At 47.2% G+C, this 20,686-nt stretch overlaps 1 protein-coding gene across 1 annotated transcript in view; it reads left to right on the top strand.

Moving 5' to 3' along the window:
• The window catches only part of stab2 (stabilin 2), a 154,382-nt gene that overhangs the window by 126,817 nt on the left and 6,879 nt on the right, over positions 1 to 20,686 (top strand). The window contains exons 59-65 of the mRNA XM_080191506.1: positions 1,676 to 1,869; positions 2,881 to 3,022; positions 4,988 to 5,121; positions 7,512 to 7,677; positions 7,764 to 7,870; positions 11,811 to 11,930; positions 18,076 to 18,342. Of these exons, the coding sequence (XP_080047632.1) occupies positions 1,676 to 1,869; positions 2,881 to 3,022; positions 4,988 to 5,121; positions 7,512 to 7,677; positions 7,764 to 7,870; positions 11,811 to 11,930; positions 18,076 to 18,342 (1,130 nt within the window). The remainder of the gene's footprint in view (positions 1 to 1,675; positions 1,870 to 2,880; positions 3,023 to 4,987; positions 5,122 to 7,511; positions 7,678 to 7,763; positions 7,871 to 11,810; positions 11,931 to 18,075; positions 18,343 to 20,686) is intronic.

Below are 20,686 nucleotides of genomic sequence, written 5' to 3'. Positions count from 1 at the left end.
GTGCCTCAATTGGCACACAGATGAATGGGCCTCCCGCATCTCTCTGCTGCTGGTAACATAACAGGAGGAGCAAGTGGGAGTGAGTAGATGGTGGCGTACCACTGGCATGGTGCCAAATTTTGCAACCCCCACCCGCCCCCAACCAGCTGACACCCTGCCCCTTGAGGGGTGGTTGTGTAAAATTCTGGCCTCTGTAGATGCTGGTGGGTACTTAGAGTCATAGAGGTTTACAGCATGGAAACTGGCCCTTCAGCCCAACTTGTCCATGCTGCCCTTTTTTTTAGCCACTAAACTAATCCCAATTGCCCACTGGCCCATATCCCTCTACACCCATCTTACCCATGTAACTGTCTGGATGCTTTTTAAAAGACAAAATTGTACCCGCCTCTACTACAATCTCTGGCAGTTTGTTCCAGATACTCACCACTCTCTATGTGAGAAAATTGCCCTCTGAGCCCTTTTGTACCTCTCCCCTCTCACCTTAAATCTAAGCCCTCTAGTTTTAGACTCCCCTATCTTTGGGAGAAGATGTTGACTATCTAACTGGTCTGTGTCCCTCATTATTTTATAGACCTCTGTCATCCCTCAGTCTCCTATACTCCAGGGAAAGAAGAGTATCCAGCCTCTCCCTATAACTCAAACCATCAAGCCCCCATAGTATCCTAGTAAATCCTTTCTGCACTCTTTCTAGTTTAATAATATCCTTCTATATAATAGGGTGACCAGAACCATACCCAGTATTCCAAATAATTCCGATTGGAGCCTCCCTCCAATGGATTCTATGTCCTCCTCAGGAAGGGCAGCCAGCGACACTATTCAACCCATCATCCTGTTCTGTGACACCACCATGCTGAGGTCCAATGGTGCTGTACTGCAAACATCAGAGAGGGCGGCACAGTGGCGCAGTGGTTAGCATTGCTGCCTCACAGCACCAGGGACCCAGGTTCAATTCCAGCCTTGGGTCACTGCGGATTCTGCACATTCTTCCCATGTCCGCATGGGTTTCCTCCAGGTGTTCCAGTCTCCTGCCACAGTCCAAAGATGTGCAGTTAGATGGATTGGCTCAATTGCTCCTTAGTGTCAGAGATTTTAATAGGGTAAATACGGGCCATTATTGGTCACTTGTACTTAAAGGGGCAGACTCGGATGAGTTTCCCCTTAAAGGGAAACCTACTACATCTCTTGGAGCTTTCCGATTCACGTCATGGGTAAGAAGCATCAAAAACCAATCAGGTGCACAATTCTCCTGCGGTTTGGGTGACACAGTGGTTCGAACTACTGTCTCTCAACGCCAGGGACCTGGGCTCGATTCCTGGCTTTTGGGTCGCTATCTGTGTGGTGTTTGCACATTCTCCCCATGTTGCATGGGTTTCCTCTGCGTGTTCTAGTTTCCTTCCACAATCCAAAGATGTGCGGTTAGATGGATTGGCCATGCTAAATTGACCTTTAGTGTCTGGGGGACCAGCTAGGGGTTATGGGGGTAGAACCTGAGTGGGACTGCTGTCGGCACAGACTCGATGGGCCGAATGTCCTCTTCCTGCAATGTAGAACTCTATGATTCTATCTTTAGCTCAGCTTGCTGGGGGAATATGTCACTGCACCAATAGTTAAGCGAATATCAACATTGTGTATAAAATAGCCATTGATTGAATCTATTTCTTGTTTTGTACCTCAGTTGTTGATCTGTGTGCCCAGGATAACGGCGGCTGTTCAGAATTTGCCAAATGCACTCAGAAAAATGTGAGCATCAGCTGCAGCTGTGAGAAAGAATATTCCGGAGATGGCTACACATGTGACCCAAAAGACCCATGTGCAGATGGGTATAATGGGGGCTGCCATGAGCATGCTATCTGCAGAGTGACAGGGGCGGTAAGTAAAAACCTACCCTGGTATTATTCACTGATTGGTTTAACTGCCAGAGGATTAGTACAAAAATCACACACAGCCGTACGTCATGACAAGCTAGGAGTGAGTGGTAAAGTTTAAAGTTTATTTATTAGTGTCACAAGTAGATTTACATTAACGCTGTAATGAAGTTACTGTGAAAATCCCCTAGTCACCACACTCCAGCGCCTGTTCGGGTACACTGAGGGAAAATTTAGCGCGGCCAACGCACCCTAACCAGCACATCTTTCGAGCTGTGAAAGGAAACTGGAAACCCACGCAGACACGGGGTGAATGTGCAGACCCAAACCAGGAATTGAACCCAGATCCCTGACGCTGCGAGGCAGCAGTGCTAACCACTGTTCTGTCCTTATCACATGTTTACATTAAAATGGGCTTTGCTTTCCCGCACCTGCACTGACATACCCATTCACAAGACCCCCAACAGGTCACATCTCAGCCTTTACACTGAGAGAAAAGAGCCTCAGCCTGTTCCAGCTTTCCTGGCAGGGGGCACTCTCTCGGTCCCAATGCTGGGGGAGTCCAGAACTCGGGTTCATAGTCTGAGGATAAGGGGTAAACCTTCTAGAACTGAGGTGAGGAGAAATTTCTTCACCCAGAGGGTGGTGAATGTGTGGAACTCACCACCCCAGAAACTAGTTGAGGCCAAAATGTTGTCTGATTTCAAGAAGAAATTAGATCTAGCTCTTGAGGCTAAAGGAATCAAGGGATATGGGAGGAAGGGGGGAACCAGGATATTGAATTTGATAATTAGCCACGATCGAATGGTGGAAGAGGCTAGATGGGCTGAATGGCCTACTGCTTCTAGTTTCTATGCCTCTGTTTCTAAACGCTGGTATAATTCTGGCCAATCTTCCAATGAGTTCTCTGTTGATGTATGCTAAGTGTGTGCTTCCACTTGAGACAGGTCATACAGTGCTGAGCGTACAATGTGGTTAATCATTGACTAACCCTGGAAACTTTTTTTTGCAACAGAATAGATGGAAATGTGCGTGCAAAGATAATTATATTGGGGACGGAGTTAATTGCACCGTGAAAGAGCTCCTCGTTAATCGATGCCTGCAAGACAACGGCAAGTGCCATGCTAATGCCAACTGTATAGACCTGCATTTCGAGGGTGAGTACTAGTCTTGCTTTGAGGACTGTATCTCTGTTGCGTAACAAGAATTACCATCAGAATCAATACCATATCTTCTGTTACACTTGAGTTTACAACCCTACTCTGCATCCCCATCAAACTGGATTCATCCAGTCACCTTCCAATGTATTGAAAGACAAAAAATTTTGACACTGGACATGGGCATCGCTGGCTGGCCAGCTTTTATTGCCCATTCCTAGTTGCACTTGGAGGGCAGTTGAGAGTCAAACACATGGCTTCTTTACTCAGAGGGTAGTAAGGGCGTGGAATGCCCTGCCTGCAGCAGTAGTGGACTCGCCAACTTTAAGGGTGTTCAAATGGTCAGTGGATAGGCATATGGATAACATTGGAATAGTTTGGGTTAGAGGGTCATTAGATTGGTTCCACTGGCCGGCGCAACATCGAGGGCCGAAGGGCCTGTACTGCGCTGTAATGTCCTATGTTCTATGAGTCACATGTAGGCCAGACCAGGTAAGGACGGCAGATTTCCTTCCCTAAAGGACATTAGTGAACCAGATGGATTTTTCCGACAATGGTTTCATGGACATCAGTAGATACTTAATTCCAGATTCTTTTTATTGAATTCAAATTCCACCATCCGCCATGGTAGGAATCGAACCCGGGTCATTGGAACATTGGCTGAGTTTCTGGATTAATAGTCTAACGACAATACCACTAGGCCATCACCTTCCATCACATCCAAAGATGTGTGGGTTAGGTTGATTGGCCATGCTAAGAAATTGGCCCTTAGTGTCCTGGGATGCATAGAGGGGTTAGTGGGTATAATATGTAGGGATATGGGGGTAGGGCCTGGGTGGGTTTGTGTTCGGTGCAGACTCGATGGGTCGAAGGGCCTCTTTCTGCACTGTAGGGTTTAATGATCTATGACCTCTGGAGCCAATTAACAGCCCAGTGGGGGGTGGAATTGGCCATAGTGGATGGAAGGATGTAGATCTTCTCGGAGGGATTACCCCACATTATATTTTGAATTGGTGAGCTGGACCTGACAGAGCACCAAGCACCCTGGCATCACCCCCCACCCCCCCCCAGCCAAAATGTCAGGGTGGAGCCCACCCTTGCTCCCAATGACTGCTCCTGTGGCGACTAGGAGATTTTCACAGTAACTTCATTGCAGTGTTAATGTAAGCTGACTTGTGACACTAATCAAATCAAAACTTCTTAAAGTTTATTTATTAGTGTCACAAGTAAAGCTTACATTAACACTGCAATGAAGTTACTGTGAAAATCCCCCTAGTCGCCACACTCTGGCGCCTGTTCGGGCACACTGAGGGAGAATTCAGCGTGGTCAATGCACCTAGGCAGCATCTATTTTGGAGTATTGGAGGAAACCGGACCACCCAGAGGAAACCCATGCAGACACGAGGAGAACATGCAAACTCTGTACAGACAGTAACCCAAGACCTGAGGCAGCAGTGCTAAGCACTGTGCCACGTTGTGCTATTTTGATCATTAATAACTTTGGATGCACATATGTATAATGTGTAAAATATGTACAATATTTGTGTATAATACGTACATTTAACACGTGTATGATGCATATGTGTCAGTGCTGTGGAGCTTTAGGCCAGACCAAGTAAGGGCAACAGATTTCCTTCCCCAAAGGGTATTAATGAATTGGATGGGTTTTTACGATGATCAATGATAGTTTCATGGTCATTATTAGGCTTTATAATTCCAGATTTTTATTGAATCCAAATTTCACCATCAGCGTCAGTGGGATTCGAACCCAAGTCCCCAGAGCAATAGCCCGGGTTTCAGCAACAATACCATTGTGCCACCGTCACCCTGAGTCTTGTGCCACGCTGCCACTTCAGGTCAGATCCTGACTTTGGATCCAGGTGCAGCCTTAGTGTAGAACGGCGTACGCCTGAGTGTAATCGCATCCTCGATGAATATTTGATGAAACTTTACTTCTGTTTTCAGATAAAACAGTGGGGGTGTTCCATCTACGATCAAAGAAGGGGCAGTACAAACTCACCTATTCTGAAGCGCAGCAACTGTGCAAAGGAGAGGACGCAGTCTTAGCCACGTACAATCAGCTTGACTATGCTCAACAGGTCAGTTTTGTCTCTGCACATGTCCCCAATGCTGTCAAATCGAATAACATACAGGGGAAGGTAGCTAATTAGCCATAAAGGACCATATCACCTCCCGCTATAATTTGGGTGGCGCGGTAGCATAGTGGTTAGCACTGCTGGCTCACAGGGCCAGGGGTCTGGGTTCAATTCCCAGCTTGGGTCACTGTCTGTGTGGAGTTTGCACGTTCTCCCTGTCTCTGTGTGGGTTTCCTCCCACAGTCCAAAGACGTGTGGGTTAGGTGGACTAGCCATGCTTGATTGCCCCTTGGTATCAGGCAGACTAGCTAGGGTAAATGCATTCAGGGTAGGGGCTGTGGTCAGTGTAGACTCAATAGGCTAAATGGCCTCATTCTGCACTGTAGGGATCCTATGGATAAGAGGGCAAGAAAAAAGGAGTCATGTGGGTTTGAGCTTTTGGGTACAGGAGCAGGGACGTGTTGTTGCAATTATATACAGTCTTGGTGAGTCCACACTTGTGTATTGTGTGCAGTTTTAGTCTCCGTTTCTGAGGAAGGATGTTCTTGCTCTCAAGGGAGTGCAGTGAAGGTTTCCCAGGCTAATTCCAGGGATGGTGGGACTGATGTACAAGAAGAGATTGACCAGGTTAGGATTGTTTTCGCTGGAGTTCAGATGAATGAGGGGAGGATCTCATAGAAACTGATAAAATTCTAACAGGACGACACAGGGTAGATGCAGAGAGGATGTTCCTGATGGTGGGGGACCAGGGGTCACAGTCTGAGGATTGAGGATGGACCGTTTAGGACAGAAGTGAGGAGACATTTCTTGATCCAAGGAGTGGTGATCCTGGGGAATTCATTACCACAGGAAGTAGTTGATGCCAAAACATTGAATGTATTCGAGATATAGCACTTGGGGCGAATTGGATCAGAGGTGATGAGGAGAGAGCAGGATTAGGCGATTGAGTTGGACGATCAGCCATGATCGTGATGAATGGTGGATAAACAAAGAACAACACAGCACGGGAAACAGGCCCTTCGGCCCAACGAGCCCGCGCCGCCGTCCTACTATCTCAGTGACCTATTCATGATTTTAGTCTACGCCTAACGTGGGAGGATCAGGGAGGTCCAATTTAGGGACAATTTTAGTACCCAATCAATCAGCCGAATGGCCTCCTCCTGCTCCTATCTTTTACGTTTCTAAGTAGCTTGAGGAGCACCACTCCACGCTGAGCATGGGGCAAACTCAGTGAGCATGAAACAGCCATTAGAGAGACTGAACATGGGATCTTCGCTTTCTCCTTCACCACATTCTGGCCAAATGAGTTAACCCACCTCCACTGGAATAAGAACATAAGAAATAGGAGCAGGAGTCGGCCATCTAGCCCTTCAAGCCTGCCCCGCCATTCAATAAGATCATGGCTGATCTGTAGTGGATCAGTTCCACTTTCCCGCTTTCTCCCCATTACCCTTAATTCCCTTGTCTGTCAGAAACCTATCTACCCGTGACTTAAATATATTTAGCGAGGTAGCCTCCACCACTTCAATGGGCAGAGAATTCCAGAGATTCACCACCCTTTGAGTGAAGAAGTTCCTCCTCAACTCTGATCTAAACTGCCCCCCCCTTATCTTGAGGCTGTGCCCTCTAGTCCTATTGTCCTTTCTGAGCAGGAAGAATCTCTCTACCTCTACCCTATCCATCCCCTTCATTATCTTATACGTCTCTATAAGATCCCCCCTCATCCTTCCAAACTCCAACGAGCTGGAATAGCATAATATTACTTTGAATAACATACAATTGTAGAGGAATACAGAACAGAAACAGATCGTTCGTCTCACTGTCCCATGCTGATATCCCCTGTCCACCCCTCCTTCATCTAACTCAGTGATAAATCCATCTTTTCCCTTTATGCACATTTTCCCCAGAAACTCAGCCGTGCTCTTTGTGGTAACGCTGAATTTAATGTTATTCCAGCAGTAACGTCACTTTAAATAACTCGCTGTTCAGAACGCTTTGTATAAAACTGGACTTCCTGAGCAATCGCCATGAAAGAAAACCGGGGTCCAATTCCTTTGGCGGGGGGCACGGTGGCACGGTGGTTAGCACTGCCGCCTCACAGCGTCAGGGACCCGGGTTCAATTCCAGCCTCGGGTCACTGTCTGTGTGGAGTTTGCACATTCTCCCCGTGACTGCATGGATTTCCCACGGGTGCTCCGGTTTCCTCCCACACCCCAAAGATGTGCGGGTTAGGTTGATTGGCCATGATAAATTGGTCAGGGGGATTAGCAGGGTAAATATGTGGGGTTACGGGAATAGAGCCAGGATGGGATTGTGATCGGTACAGACTCGATGGGCTGAATGGCCTCCTTCTGCTCTGTTGGGACTCTATGATTCTACGATTCTGTTTCCAGGCGGGCTACCATTTGTGTGCGGCTGGTTGGTTGGATGGCCAGAGAGTGTCTTACCCGACCAGTTACTCCAACCCGAACTGTGGTTCTGGACACGTGGGAATTGTGGACTATGGTCCCCGGGTCAGCGCCGATGAAACATGGGATGCTTTCTGCTACCGAATGAAAGGTAAGAAAGACGTCTCTTTTGCCTCCTCTGCAAACCTTTAGTTCCAGCGATTAAATCTCAAATGTTGCCCACCTTTCTGCACACAGATGTAAAGTGCGTGTGTAAGAAAGGTTACGTGGGAAATGGCTATTCCTGCAATGGGAACCTGCTGCAAGTTCTAACAAGCGTCGACAAGTTTTCATCCTTCCTGACAGTGAGTAACTGTGTTGCATTTGATTTGATTTGATTTATTATTGTCACATGTATTAGCAAACAGTGAAAAGTATAGTTCCTTGCACACTATACAAAGCATACCATTCATAGAGAAGGAAAGGAGAGAGTGCAGAATGTAGTGTTCCAGTCATAACTAGGATCAGCTTAATGCAAGGTAGATCCATTCAAAAGTCCAATGGCAGCGGGGAAGAAGCTGTTCTTGAATCAGTTGGTACGTGACCTCAGATTTTTGTACCTTTTTCCCAATGGAACAAGGTGGAAGAGAGAATATCCGGGGTGTGTGGGATCCTTAATTATGCTGGCTGCTTTGCCGAGGCAGTGGGAAGTGTAGACAGAGCCAATGGGTGGGAGGCTGGTTTGCGTGATGGATTAATGACCTTTTGTAGTCATAAGAACATAAGAAATAGGAGCAGGAGTAGGCCATCTAGCCCTTCGAGCCTGCCCCGCCATTCAATAAGATCATGGCTGTTCTGTCATGGCTCAGTTCCACTTTCCCACCCTCTCCCCATAACCCTTAATCCCCTCTCTTATCAAGAACCCATCAACCCGCTTCTTAAAAATATTTAGCGAGGCAGCCTCCACCACTTCAACGGGCAGAGAATTCCAGAGATTCACCACCCTTTGAGTGAAGAAGTTCCTCCTCAACTCCGTTCTAAACCGCCCCCCCTTTATCTTGAGGCTGTGCCCCCTAGTCCTACTGTCTTTTTTGAGCGGGAAGAGTCTCTCCACCTCTATCCTATCCATCCCATTCATCATCTTATACGTCTCAATGAGATCTCCCCTCATTCTTCTAAACTCTAACGAGTACAAGCCTAGTTTATTCAGCCTCTCCTCATAGCTCAACCCCCTCAACTCCGGTATCAGCCTAGTAAACCTCCTCTGCACTCCCTCCAAGGCCAAAATATCCTTGCGCAGGTGCGGTGCCCAAAACTGCACACAGTACTCCAGCTGCAGCCTCACCAATGCCCTATACAGCTGCAGCAAGACCTCCCTACTTTTATATTCAATCCCCCTCGCTATGAAGGCCAGCATCCCATTCGCCTTCCTGACCACCTGCTGCACCTGCAAGCTGGGTTTTTGCGACTCATGCGCAAGGACCCCGAGGTCCCTCTGCACCGTCGCCTGCTGCAGTTTTTCACCCCGTAAGTAATAGTCCTTCCTACCATTCTTCCTACCAAAGTGGACCACCCCTTGAGGTCTTGGGCAGAGCAGGAGCCCATACCAAGCTGTGGTACAACCAGAGAGAATGCTTTCTATGGTGCATCTGTAAAAGCTGGTGACAGCCATAGCTGACTTGCCAAATTTTATTCCTTGTGTAGAATAAGATAACCTATAAAATTCTAACTGGACTAAACAGGATAGATGTAGGAAGGATTTTGTTTTATTCATTCATGGGACACGGGTATCACCGCCAGGTCCATCATTTATCGCCCATCCCTAGTTGCCCCAGGGCAATTGAGAGTCAACCACATTGCTGTGGTTCTGGAGTCACATAAAGTTTTATTTATTCTTGTCATAAGTAGGTTTATATTAACATTGCAATGAAGTTACTGTGAAAATCCCCCAGTCGCCACACTCCGGCGCTTGTTTGGGTACACTGAGGGAAAATTTAGCACGGCCAATACATCTAACCAGCACGTCTTTCGGACTGTGGGAGGAAGCTGGAGTATCAAGAGGAAAACCACACAGACACGGTGAGAATGTGCCGACTCCGCACAGACAGTGACCCAAGCCGGGAACCGAACCTGGGTCCCTGACGCTGTGAGGTAGCAGTGCTAACCACTGTGCCAGCATACTGGCCAGACCAGGTAAGGATGGTAGATTTCCTTCCCTGAAGGGCATTAGTGAACTGGATGGGTTTTCCCAACAATTGACAATGGTTTCATGGTCATCAGTAGACTCTTAATTCCAGATTTTTTTAATTGAATTTCAATTCCACCACCTGCCGTGGCAGGATTCGAACGCAGGTCCCTGGAACATTAGTTGAGTTTCTGGATCAATAGTCTAGCAATAATACCACGAGGGCCATCACCTCTGCTGTTCCCGATGACAGGGGTATCCAAACCAGGGATAATAGTCTAACGATACAGGGTAAACCTTTTAGGACGGAGGTGAGGAGAAATTTCTTCACCCAGAGAGTGGTGAGCCTGTGGAATTCACTGCCACAGAAAGTAATTGCGGTCAAAACATTGTCACCGGAATTTTCCCACCCTGCCTGCCAAGGGAATTGTAGCCAGCAGGACACGGACTATGCAAAGGTCCTTTGACCTCGGGCAGGATTTTCTGGCCTTGGGGCAAGTGTGCCCGGAAAATCCCGCCCTGTATGTTTCGAGAAGCAGTTAGATATAGCACTTGTGGCAAAGGATATGGGGGGGAAGGCAGGATCAGGCTATTGAGTTGGATGATCAGCCATGGTCATAATGAATGGTGGAGCAGCTCGAAGGGCCAAATGGCCTCCCCCTGCTCCTATTTTCTATGTTCCAATGATAGCACGTACAGCATAGAAACTTCACCATACACAGAATTCCCTTACCCTCTCTGTTCAACGTCATATCAATATATATATTTATATAACCTGGGCACTTTGAGACACAGTGAAGCTTTTCATCATACTATCCCATCAATGTACAGCCTTTGACGTTTATTCTGCACATAAGCTCCTACTTCATCCAACTCAAGCTGCAGTGGACGGCACGGTGGCACATAGTCAGCGCTGCTGCCTCACAGCTCCAGGGACCCAAGTTCAATTCCCGGCTCGGGTCACTGTCTGTATGGAGTTTGCACATTCTCCCCATGTCTGCGTGGGTTTCCTCCGGGTGCTCCAGTTTCCTCCCACTGTCCAAAGGTTGAGTAGCCGTGCTATATTGTCCCTGGTGTGTAGGTTAGAGGGATTAGCAAGGTAAATATGTGGGGTTACGGGGATAGGGCCTAAATGGGATTGTTGTTGGTGTAGATTTGATGGGCTGAATGGCCTCCTTCTGCATGGTGGAGATTCTATGATTTCACTCGCACACTGCAGTTAGGATAGATAAAAAGAACGTACAGCTTTACAGTCCTTCAGGATGTCCCAATGTGCTTAATGACCATGGACTTACATTCCTCTGAGTTACAAAAAAATGCTTGAAATGCTCCCCTGGCCTGGTGGAATCTTTAAGGAGAGAAATGATGACCTCTAGGTGCTTTCCCAAAGCACGTCATTGGCTGTGCTGCACTTGGGCGTGTCCTGTGATTGTGAAAGGTTCTATATAAGTGTTGTTTTTGCAGTACCATCACTGTTGTTATGCGGGGAAAACTAACAGCTAACTTGCAGACGTCAGGGGCTGACAAACATCGTGATGAACTGGTCTTTCGAAAGGGGAATAGGCTCTGGAATTATTTTGTTTTGGAGTTAGTGGCGGGAACTTTACCGTCCCACCTGCCACAGGAAACATAGCGGGCGAGGGGCAGGCCATGGTGGGACTTTATGGTTTCGGGATGAGCAAGGCTGTAAAATCCCACCCTATAGCTATAGACGAGAGCAATGGGAATGATTGGAAAGCTGTTTCATAGGAACAGCACAGGTGAGATGGTCTGAATGACTTGGTGCTTACCAAACGTAGGAGATCTAATTGTGACATTGCCGGTACCAAGTTCACAACTGTAGAATCCTTGGTTTAAGTTCTGTGCTTTTAGCGTTTGATCGTCATTACAAAGCAAATTACATTCTAGTGTTGCACATTATTGAAACACGTGATGAAATTTATGTTACTTACTGTATTTAGTGTAATGGAAGGAGTTGAAGCAGTTAAACAGTTCGATAATAACCACTGTGGCTCCAGGCTATTGTAGAAGGAATGTCTTTTGACGTGTGTGTGAGATTCCCAAAGTTGAAATGATGAAGGTTGGAGGTTGTGGCTGAAAAACAGTTTTCTCCTTTCCAGCAACTTCTCAATTATTCGAACACCACACTGAACGGCAGAAGGTTTGTGGAAGTTCTCACTGATCTGTCGGTCAAAGGCACACTCTTCGTCCCGGTGAATTCTGGGTTCCAAGAAAACGTGGTAAGTGTTTTAAGACCAGTTATGATGCACCGATGTGAGGACTGAAGAGAATCGGCATTATTTTACCATTGATTCTTATAGATTGCTCCTGGTTTGATTTGAGAGAAAGGTACTGGCTTTACAATTACAGTCTCCAACTCTTAAGACATCCACATTTCAGAACTTGACTGCCTTATATTGGCCACAGAGCAATAATCAGTATTAATTTGCATAAATTTCAAGTTCAGTGTTGCTGGGTGTGGCATTCTATAAGTGTTACATTTATTTTGTATTAAAGAAGGTTGTGCTTACTCACTCATTGTATATATATATATGTATATATATATAAAACATAAGAACATAAGAACATAAGAAATAGGAGCAGGAGTAGGCCATCTAGCCCTTCGAGCCTGCCCCGCCATTCAATAAGATCATGGCTGATCTGTCGTGGCTCAGTTCCAAGTCATCTAGATATGAAATGTTGACTCTATTCTGTCTCCGCAGATGTTGTCAGACCTGCTGAGATTTTCCAGTATTTTTCTGTTTGTCCCGGCTTCAATTCCTGGCTTGGGTCACTGCCTGTGGGAGTCTGCACGTTCTCCCTGTGTCTGCGTGGGTTTCCTCTGGGCGCTCCAGTTTCCTCCCAGAGTCTGATGCATTGGTTAGATGCATTGGCCATGCTAAATCCTCCCTCAGCGTACCCGAACAGTGTGGCAACTAGGGGGATTTTCACAGTAACTTCACTGCAGTGTTAATGTAAGCCGACCTCTGAAAATATTAAACAAACTTATAACTAATTACTGTGCAGAAAGAAGAAAGTCCTCATTCATCTGTTATTCCAATAATTGATTTCAGAAATGGGAATATTTCAGTTCTCCCGCAGACACATTTTTCAATGTGTTATTTTCTAATCGACAGTTTCAGTTTTCTAATAAAGCTCCTTGGTTCTTCTCATGAAGGAGATCGATCAGTTTCTTTTAGCACACGTATTCACTTGTCTGAACTGCCGTAACCTTTACCTCAGGGGTTGGGAATGAACGGGAAAAGAAAATGCGAGAGATACCCAGCAGATCGGTCAGCGTCCGCGGAGAGAGAAGCAGGCCTCAGGTCAGTGACCTTTCACCGGAGAGGCCTGACCATTTCTTATGTGGGCCCATCGACCCGAAACGATTTCAGTTTTTCCAGCATCCGGGTGCTCCGATTTTCTCCCAAAGATGTGCAGGCTCGGTCGATTGGCCATGATAAATTTGCCCTCAGCGTCCCAAGATGGGGGAATTGGTGGGGTAAATATGAGGGGTTACGGATATAGGGCCTGGGTAGGATACAGTGTAGGAGAGTCGGCGCCGACTCAATGGACCGAATGGCCTCGCTCTGCGCTGTAGGGATTCGATGATGCAGCATTTTGCTTTTGCTTCAGAAGTTAGGCGGATTTTTTTTTCTGTTCTGAGAATGAATGTCTAATCTGAGATGGCATTTAGTTTTGGCCTTGGGAGAGCGCTGCACCATCAGAGCGACCTCCCCCGGAGTGTAACATTAAAATGACGCCCCATCTGCTGGTCTCGGTTATCCAAGTGGGAAGGAGAACAGCCTCAAGATAAAGGGGGGACGGTTTAGAACGGAGTTGAGGAGGAACTTCTTCACTCAAAGGGTGGTGAATCTCTGGAATTCTCTGCCCGTTGAAGTGGTGGAGGCTGCCTCGCTAAATATTTTTAAGGCGCGGGTTGATGGGTTATTGATAAGAGAGGGGATTAAGGGTTATGGGGAGAGGGTGGGAAAGTGGAACTGAGCCACGACAGATCAGCCATGATCTTATTGAATGGCGGGGCAGGCTCGAAGGGCTAGATGGCCTATTCCTGCTCCTATTTCTTATGTTCTTATGTTCTTAAGATTCAATCAACATCAAAAAAAAGTAAAACTAATCATCACAGAATCCCGACAGTGTAGATGGAGGCCATTCAGCCTGCACTGACCACAATCCACCCCCCTGGCCCCATTCCTGTAACCCCTCATATTTACCCTGCTAATGCCCCTGACACTAGGGTCAATTTAGCACGGCCAATCCACCTAACCTTCACGTCTTTGGACTGTGGGAGGAAACCCACACAGAGAACATGCAAACTCCACACAATCCAAGGCCAGAATTGAACCCGGGTCCCTGGCGCTGTGAGGCAACAGTGCTAACCACTGGGCCACCGTGCCGCCCTATTAGCCGTGATAAATTGCCCCTTAGTGTCAGGGGGATTAACAGGGTAAATATGTGGGGGTTACGGGAATAGGGCCTGGGTGGGATTGTGGTCAGTGCCGTCTCGATGGGCTGAATGGCTTCCTTCTGCACTGTAGGGTTCTATGATTCTATACATCATACTCACCAACTGCACCGAACTCGTGAATCCTGAGTGTTCACCAGTTTGGATTATTAATACATTAACATAATCACTTTGACCCATTCTATCTCATGGGAATATAGGGGTGGGGGGAACTGATAAATTTATCACCAGATGAACCAAGCTGACAATATCACTGACAATCACAACAACACATTAGTTTATCACTGATCAACACAGTTTGTAATTGAGAGAATGCTCATGAATTTCACGTCTGCATTGGATTTTTTTTATTCATTCATGGGACACGGGCATCGCTGGCTGGGCCCAGCATTTATTACCCATCCCTAGTTGCCCCTTGAGAAGGTGGTGGTGAGCTGCCTTCTTGAATCGCTGCAGTCCACGTGCCGTGGGTTGATCCACAATGCCGTTAGGGAGGGAATTCCAGGATTTTGACCCAGCGACTGCGGAGGAACGGCGATGTATTTCCAAGTCGGGATGGTGAGTGGGTTGGAGGGGAACTTGCGGGTGGTGGTGTTCCCAATGTATCTGCTGCCCTTGTCCTTCTAGATGGAAGTGGTCGTGGGTTTGGAAGGTGCTGCCTAAGGATCTTTGGTGAATTGCCGCAGTGAATCTTGTAGATAGTACACATTGCTGTTACTGAGCGTTGGTGGTGGAGGGAGTGGATGTTTGTGGATGTGGTACCAGCAGGCTGCTTGGTCCTGGATGGCGTCAAGCTTGTTGAGTGTTGTTGGAGCTGCACCCATTCCAGGCAAGTGGGGATTATTCCATCACACTCCTGACTTGATGCATTTAAAATGGCTCTCCCACATTAAGGGAAGCCTATTCATCCTTTAAAATATCAGAAGCTTATTCCTGTTTGTATAAAACACGGAATTCAGTTTACTTGATTCATCTGTTAACAGGCTTTTTCATTCCAAATACTTGATTCAAGTTACTGAACATTTTAAGGACATTTTAGTGGAAAAAACTAGCTTTATATTAACAGAAATAGATTATTTAATATTATTATACTTTTCAAAGGTTATTTACCAACTATTTTGACTCTCACACGCTAAGGGGAGGCAGTGGCACAGTAGAATTGTCACTGGGCTCATAACCCAGAGACTGAGGTAAGATCTCTGGGGACTCAGGTTCAAATCACACTGTAGCAGATGGTGAAAGGTGAATCCAATAAAATCTTGAAATTAAATATCTAATGATAGCAATAAAACAATTTTCAATTATTGTAAAATCAGTCTGGTTCACTGATGTTATTTAGTGAAGGAAATTTGCAATCCTTACCTGGTGTGGCCTACATGTGACTCTAGAGCCACAGCAGAAGTTTATTTATTAGTCACACACAAGGCTTACATTAACACTGCAATGAAGTTACTGCAAAATTCCCCTAGTCACAACAGTCCGGCACTAGTTCAGGTCAGTGCACCTAACCAGCACCTCTTTCAGAGTGTGGGAGGAAACCCACACAGACACGGGGAGAACATACAGACTCCACAGAGACAATGACCAAGCCGAGAATCGAACCCAGATCCCTGGCACCGTGAAGCAGCAGTGCTACCCACCGCGCAATGTGGTTGACACATAAATGCCCTAAAAACCGTTCAGTTCAAGGGCGGTTAGGGATGGGCAACAAATGTTGGGCCGGCCAGTGATGCTCACGTTCCAAAATTAATAAGGAAACAGAACGCCACATCACTCACCGCTGTCAAGTCTGTACCAAGTATGTATCATTCACACACATGGAACTGTGAGAAAATATGCACGATGCAAGCTCAGTGTCTGTGCTGAAAAATATGATTGTTTCTGACTTCTGGGACCAGAAAACATTACAGGCTGCGGGGAACGATAGTCACGTTCACCAGTGGGAAATGAGAGATTATAATTTTCTATCCATTGTCTGTAACACCCAACAGTTCACGTTTCTAAGAAATCTAACCAGAATTCCAAATGGATTTTCAATTATAGATACACAATATTCACCAATAACCTCCATTTGTTCAAATCCTCAATGGAACTTGCTGATTCTGTTGAAGACTTTTCCACCTTTTCAAAGAATTTATTCTTTGGATATGCAAATCACTGAGAAGGACAGCATTTATGGCCAATCCCAGCATGCCCAGCAAGTGGTTTGACACAACTGAGTGGCTTGCTTTACCTCTTCAGAGGGCAATTAAGACTGCACAGTGCAGCATGGTGGCACAGTCGTTAGCACTGTTGCCTCGCAGTGCCAGGGGCCCGGCTTCAATTCCAGGCCTCGTTCTCCCCGTGTCTGTGTGGGTTTCCTCCGGGTGCTCCAGTTTCCTCCCACAATCCAAAGATGCTTAGGTTAGGTGGATTGGCCATGCTAAATTGCCCCTAGTGTCCCAAGATGTGCAAGTTAGATGGATTGGCCATGCTAAATTGTCCCTTAGTGTCCCAAGATGTGCAGGTTAGGTGGATTGGCCATGCTAAATTGTCCCTTGGTGTCCCAAGATGTGCAGGTTAGGTAGATTGGCCATGCTAAATTGTCCCTTAGTGTTCCAAGATGTTTAGATTAAATGGATTGGCCATGCTAAATTGCCCCTTGGTGTCCCAAGATATGCAGGTTAGGTAGATTGACCATGCTAAATTGCTCCTTAGTGTCCCAAGATATTTAAGTTAGATGGATTGGCCATGCTAAGTTGCCCTTTAGTGTCCTAAGATGTGTAAATTAGAGGGATTAGTGGGGTAAGATGTTCTGTCGGAGAGGCAGTGCAGGCTCGATGGGTTAAATGGCCTCCTTCTGTGGCTGTGGAGATTGTTTGCTCTGAGCTGGTATAAGACTGGCGTCACACGCAAGCAAAAATAAGTTTAGGCAACAGCTTCCCTTCCCAAAAGGGAAAGTAGTGAACCAGCTGTGTTTTTATAACAGTTTCTCAGTTTCGCAATCACTTTTTTACTGACAACAGCTTTAATTATCGGATTTTATTCAAAACGATTCCAAATTCTCAAACTGCCCTGGGTGGGATTTGAACTCTCTGGTTATTAGACCAGATTATTAACAGCATTACTGTTATTACGTAGGCGAGCGATAGCCTAGTGGTATTATCATTAGAATATTAACCTAGAAACTCAGCTAATGTTCCAGGGACCCGGGTTCAAATCCCACTGCAGCAAGTGATAGAATTTGAATTCAATGGAAAATAATCTGGAATTAAGAATCTACTGATGACCACGAAACCATTGCTGATTGTCGGAAAAACCCATCTGGCTCGCTAATGTCCTTTAGGGAAGGAAAATCTGCCGTCCTTACCTGGTCTGGCCTACATGTGATTCCAGAGCCACAGCAACGTGGTTGACTCCCAACTGCCCTCCAAGGGCAACTAGGGATGGACAATAAATGCTGGCCCAACCAGCAACACCCATGTCCCATGAGTGAATGATGCCATGCGAGAGGGATCCAAACGTGGTCATGTTGGGGGGGGTGACCTGATAGAGGTGTATCAGATGTTCAGAGATGTCGATCGAGTGGATAGTCAGAGGCTATTTCCCAGGGCTGAAATGGTTGCCACAAGAGGACACAGGTTTAAGGTGCTGGGGAGTAGGTACAGAGGAGATGTCAGGGGTAAGTTTTTCACTCAGAGAGTGGTGGGTGCGTGGAATGGGCTGTTGGGTTCGACAGGGTATTTTAAGAGACTTTTAGATAAGTACATGGAACTTAGTAAGATAGAGGGTTATAGGTAAGCCTAGTAATCTCTAAGGTAGGGACATGTTGGGCACAAGTTTGTGGGCCGAACGGCCTGTACTGTGCTGTAGTTTTTCTATGTTGTCCACGCGCTAACACATACTGTTTTTATTCACAGACGCTGTCCGGACGGGATATCGAGTACCACTTTTCGAATCACAGTACCTTCCTGTATCACACAATGAAAAATGGAACTCTCATCCTGAGCAAGATTGGCCACACCCTGCTCATAACCGTGGCGACGAGCCCCCTCCCCCTGAGCCCAGAGTTCAGAGAGCAGATTGGGAAACTGGTGAACGAACGACCAATTGTAGCCTGGGACATAGTGGCATCAAACGGCATCATTCACGCCATTGGCAAGCCTTTACAAGCACCTCCGGAACCAGTAAGTCCCGGCACCTTTACAGCCTAACTAAGGAAAGCGTTTCATGGTGGCACAGTGGTTAGCACGGCTGCCTCACTGCGCCAGGGTCCCTGGTTCGATTCCCGACTTGGGCCCCTGTTTTTGTGTGGAGTTTGCACATTCTCCCCGTGTCTGCGTGGGTTTCCTCTGCGTGCCGCAGTTTCCTCCTGCAGTCCGATGATACACGGATTAAGTTGATTGGCCATGGTAAATTGCCCCTCAGTGTCAGGGGGACTAACAGGGTTATGGGGTGTGGGGTTATGGGGATAGGGCCTGGGTGGGGTTGTTGTCGGTGCAGTCTCGATGGGCCGGGTGGCCTCCTTCTGCACTGTCGGGTTCTCTGATGCACGCAGGATTAGAATTTCAGGGTTTTTTCTGTTGTGTTCGTTCATGGGACATGGGGGTGGTTAGCGAGGCTGGCATTTTACTGCCCATCTCCTGTTTTTGGTGAGAAAGTGGGAGTGCCCTCCCTTTTTGAATCGCTGCAGTCCATGTGGTAAAGGGCTGTGGTGTGGGGTGAGGAGATCCAAGGCTTGGGCTCTGCCACGGTGAAGGTTCGGTGATATGTGTCCAAATCGGGCTAATGTGCGACTTTGAGGGGAACCCGGAGGTGGTGGTGTTTCCGTGTACCTGCTTCCCTTCCAGGTAGCAGCGGTCTTGGGATTGGAAGATGCTGATGAAAGTGTTTTTGGCGTCGCTGTGTTGACTCGTGCGCCACTTTGCAGCTAAACACATGCCATTGGTACACAAGGAGCCACTCGTACCAACACCGTCCAAACAACACCTGTAGACCACTCATGCCCCTCAAGCCCTGACAATCCAGCCTGCGAACCTCAGACAACACAGTCCCGGTCGTGATAATATTTTCTAGGCGGCAGTATTTTAGCACACCACTGCAAGCAGCCAAGATGAATGGCCACTTCATGACTGTTTACCATTTCCACCTCACTTTTGAGGCCAGCCGGAGAATGTTGGGTCGGTGGGGCAAGTCTGGGAGGTTATCCTACTTGGGCCTTGGGTGGGAACTGGGGGTGAGGGGTGGGGAAGGGTGTACCTGCTACTTGTCGCCTTTTGAAACTGGGCACCCACCCCAAGGATTGAGCCCTTCCCTTGACAACCCTCCGATGCAGGTGCTCCCTCCCCGGCCACCCTTCAAATTGAGACCCCCATCACCCTCAATCTCTCAGGCCTCTCCTGCATCCTGTCTGCAAACCCTGGGATCTGTGTCTCTGGGGCTCCAGCACTTTGCCTCTGGGGACTGCTTGTAGGCCCCGGGCCTTGCCGTCACTCCCAGTGGAACAGCTGGCACTGCAGAGCTGTCACCCAACTCTGAGACAGGGCGTCAGCCCAGGTAAAGGGGAGGGGACCCATCTTCAGGCAGTTGGCATTCTACGGGGAGTCAAATTGCTGTGGGACAGCCCTGATTAATGAGGGGTATGTTCCCCACCTGACCTCTCCAATGGCGGAGCAGTAACCTCAACTTCTGACCATCGAGTCATAGAGTCATTACAGCACAGGAGGAGGCCATTTAACCCATTGAGTCCATGCTAGCTCTCTGTACAGCCATCCAGTCAGCTCCATTCCCCTGTTCTTTTCCCTGGAACCCTGTATGTTTCTTTCCCTCAAGTGCCAATCCACTTCCCTTTCAAAGTCATTGGCCATCTCCACTTCTCTCTTAGGCAGCAAGTTCCAAGTCATTACCACTTCCTGTATCAAATGGTTCCTCCTCTCTCCCGCCTCTTGCATACCTTGCCCCAGATATTAAATCTGTGACTCCAAGTCTTTGTACCATCAATTGTTGGGACCAGTTCTCTATCAGATCTCACCTCTGCCTCCTTTGCTCCAAAGCGACCAACCCCAACTTCTCCAATCTCCCCATCACCCACAGAACCCTTCCAGTCAATATCTTCTGAACCCTCTCAGGAGCCCCCACATCTTTTTTAAAGTTTGGTGACCAGAAGCAGATACACAGCACTAGTTGTATCAAAGTTTAAATATAGCAAAGTTATATAGTTATAGCAAAGTTTCCATCTTTATATACTCAACGCCTCCAATTATGAAGCCTCACAGTGCCAGAGACCTGGATTCAATTCTGTACTTGGGCCTCTGTCTGTGCAGAGTCTATACATTCTATCTGTATTACATGGGTTTTCTCCAGGTGCTCCAGTTCCCTCCACAGTCCGAAAGATGGATGGGTTACGTGGATTGACCATGTTAAATTAACCCTTAGCGTCCAAAGATGTGTAGTTTATGTGGATTGGCCATGCTAAATTGTCTCTTAGTGTCAAAGACATATGGGTTAGGGGGATTGGCCATGCTAAATTGT

This window comes from Carcharhinus amblyrhynchos, chromosome 6 (assembly GCF_965287045.1).
Source record: "Carcharhinus amblyrhynchos chromosome 6, sCarAmb.v2.hapA, whole genome shotgun sequence".
Lineage (NCBI taxonomy): Eukaryota > Metazoa > Chordata > Chondrichthyes > Carcharhiniformes > Carcharhinidae > Carcharhinus > Carcharhinus amblyrhynchos.
The sequence above is the reverse complement of the archived record's forward strand: the minus strand, read 5'-3'. Positions and strand labels throughout refer to the sequence as shown.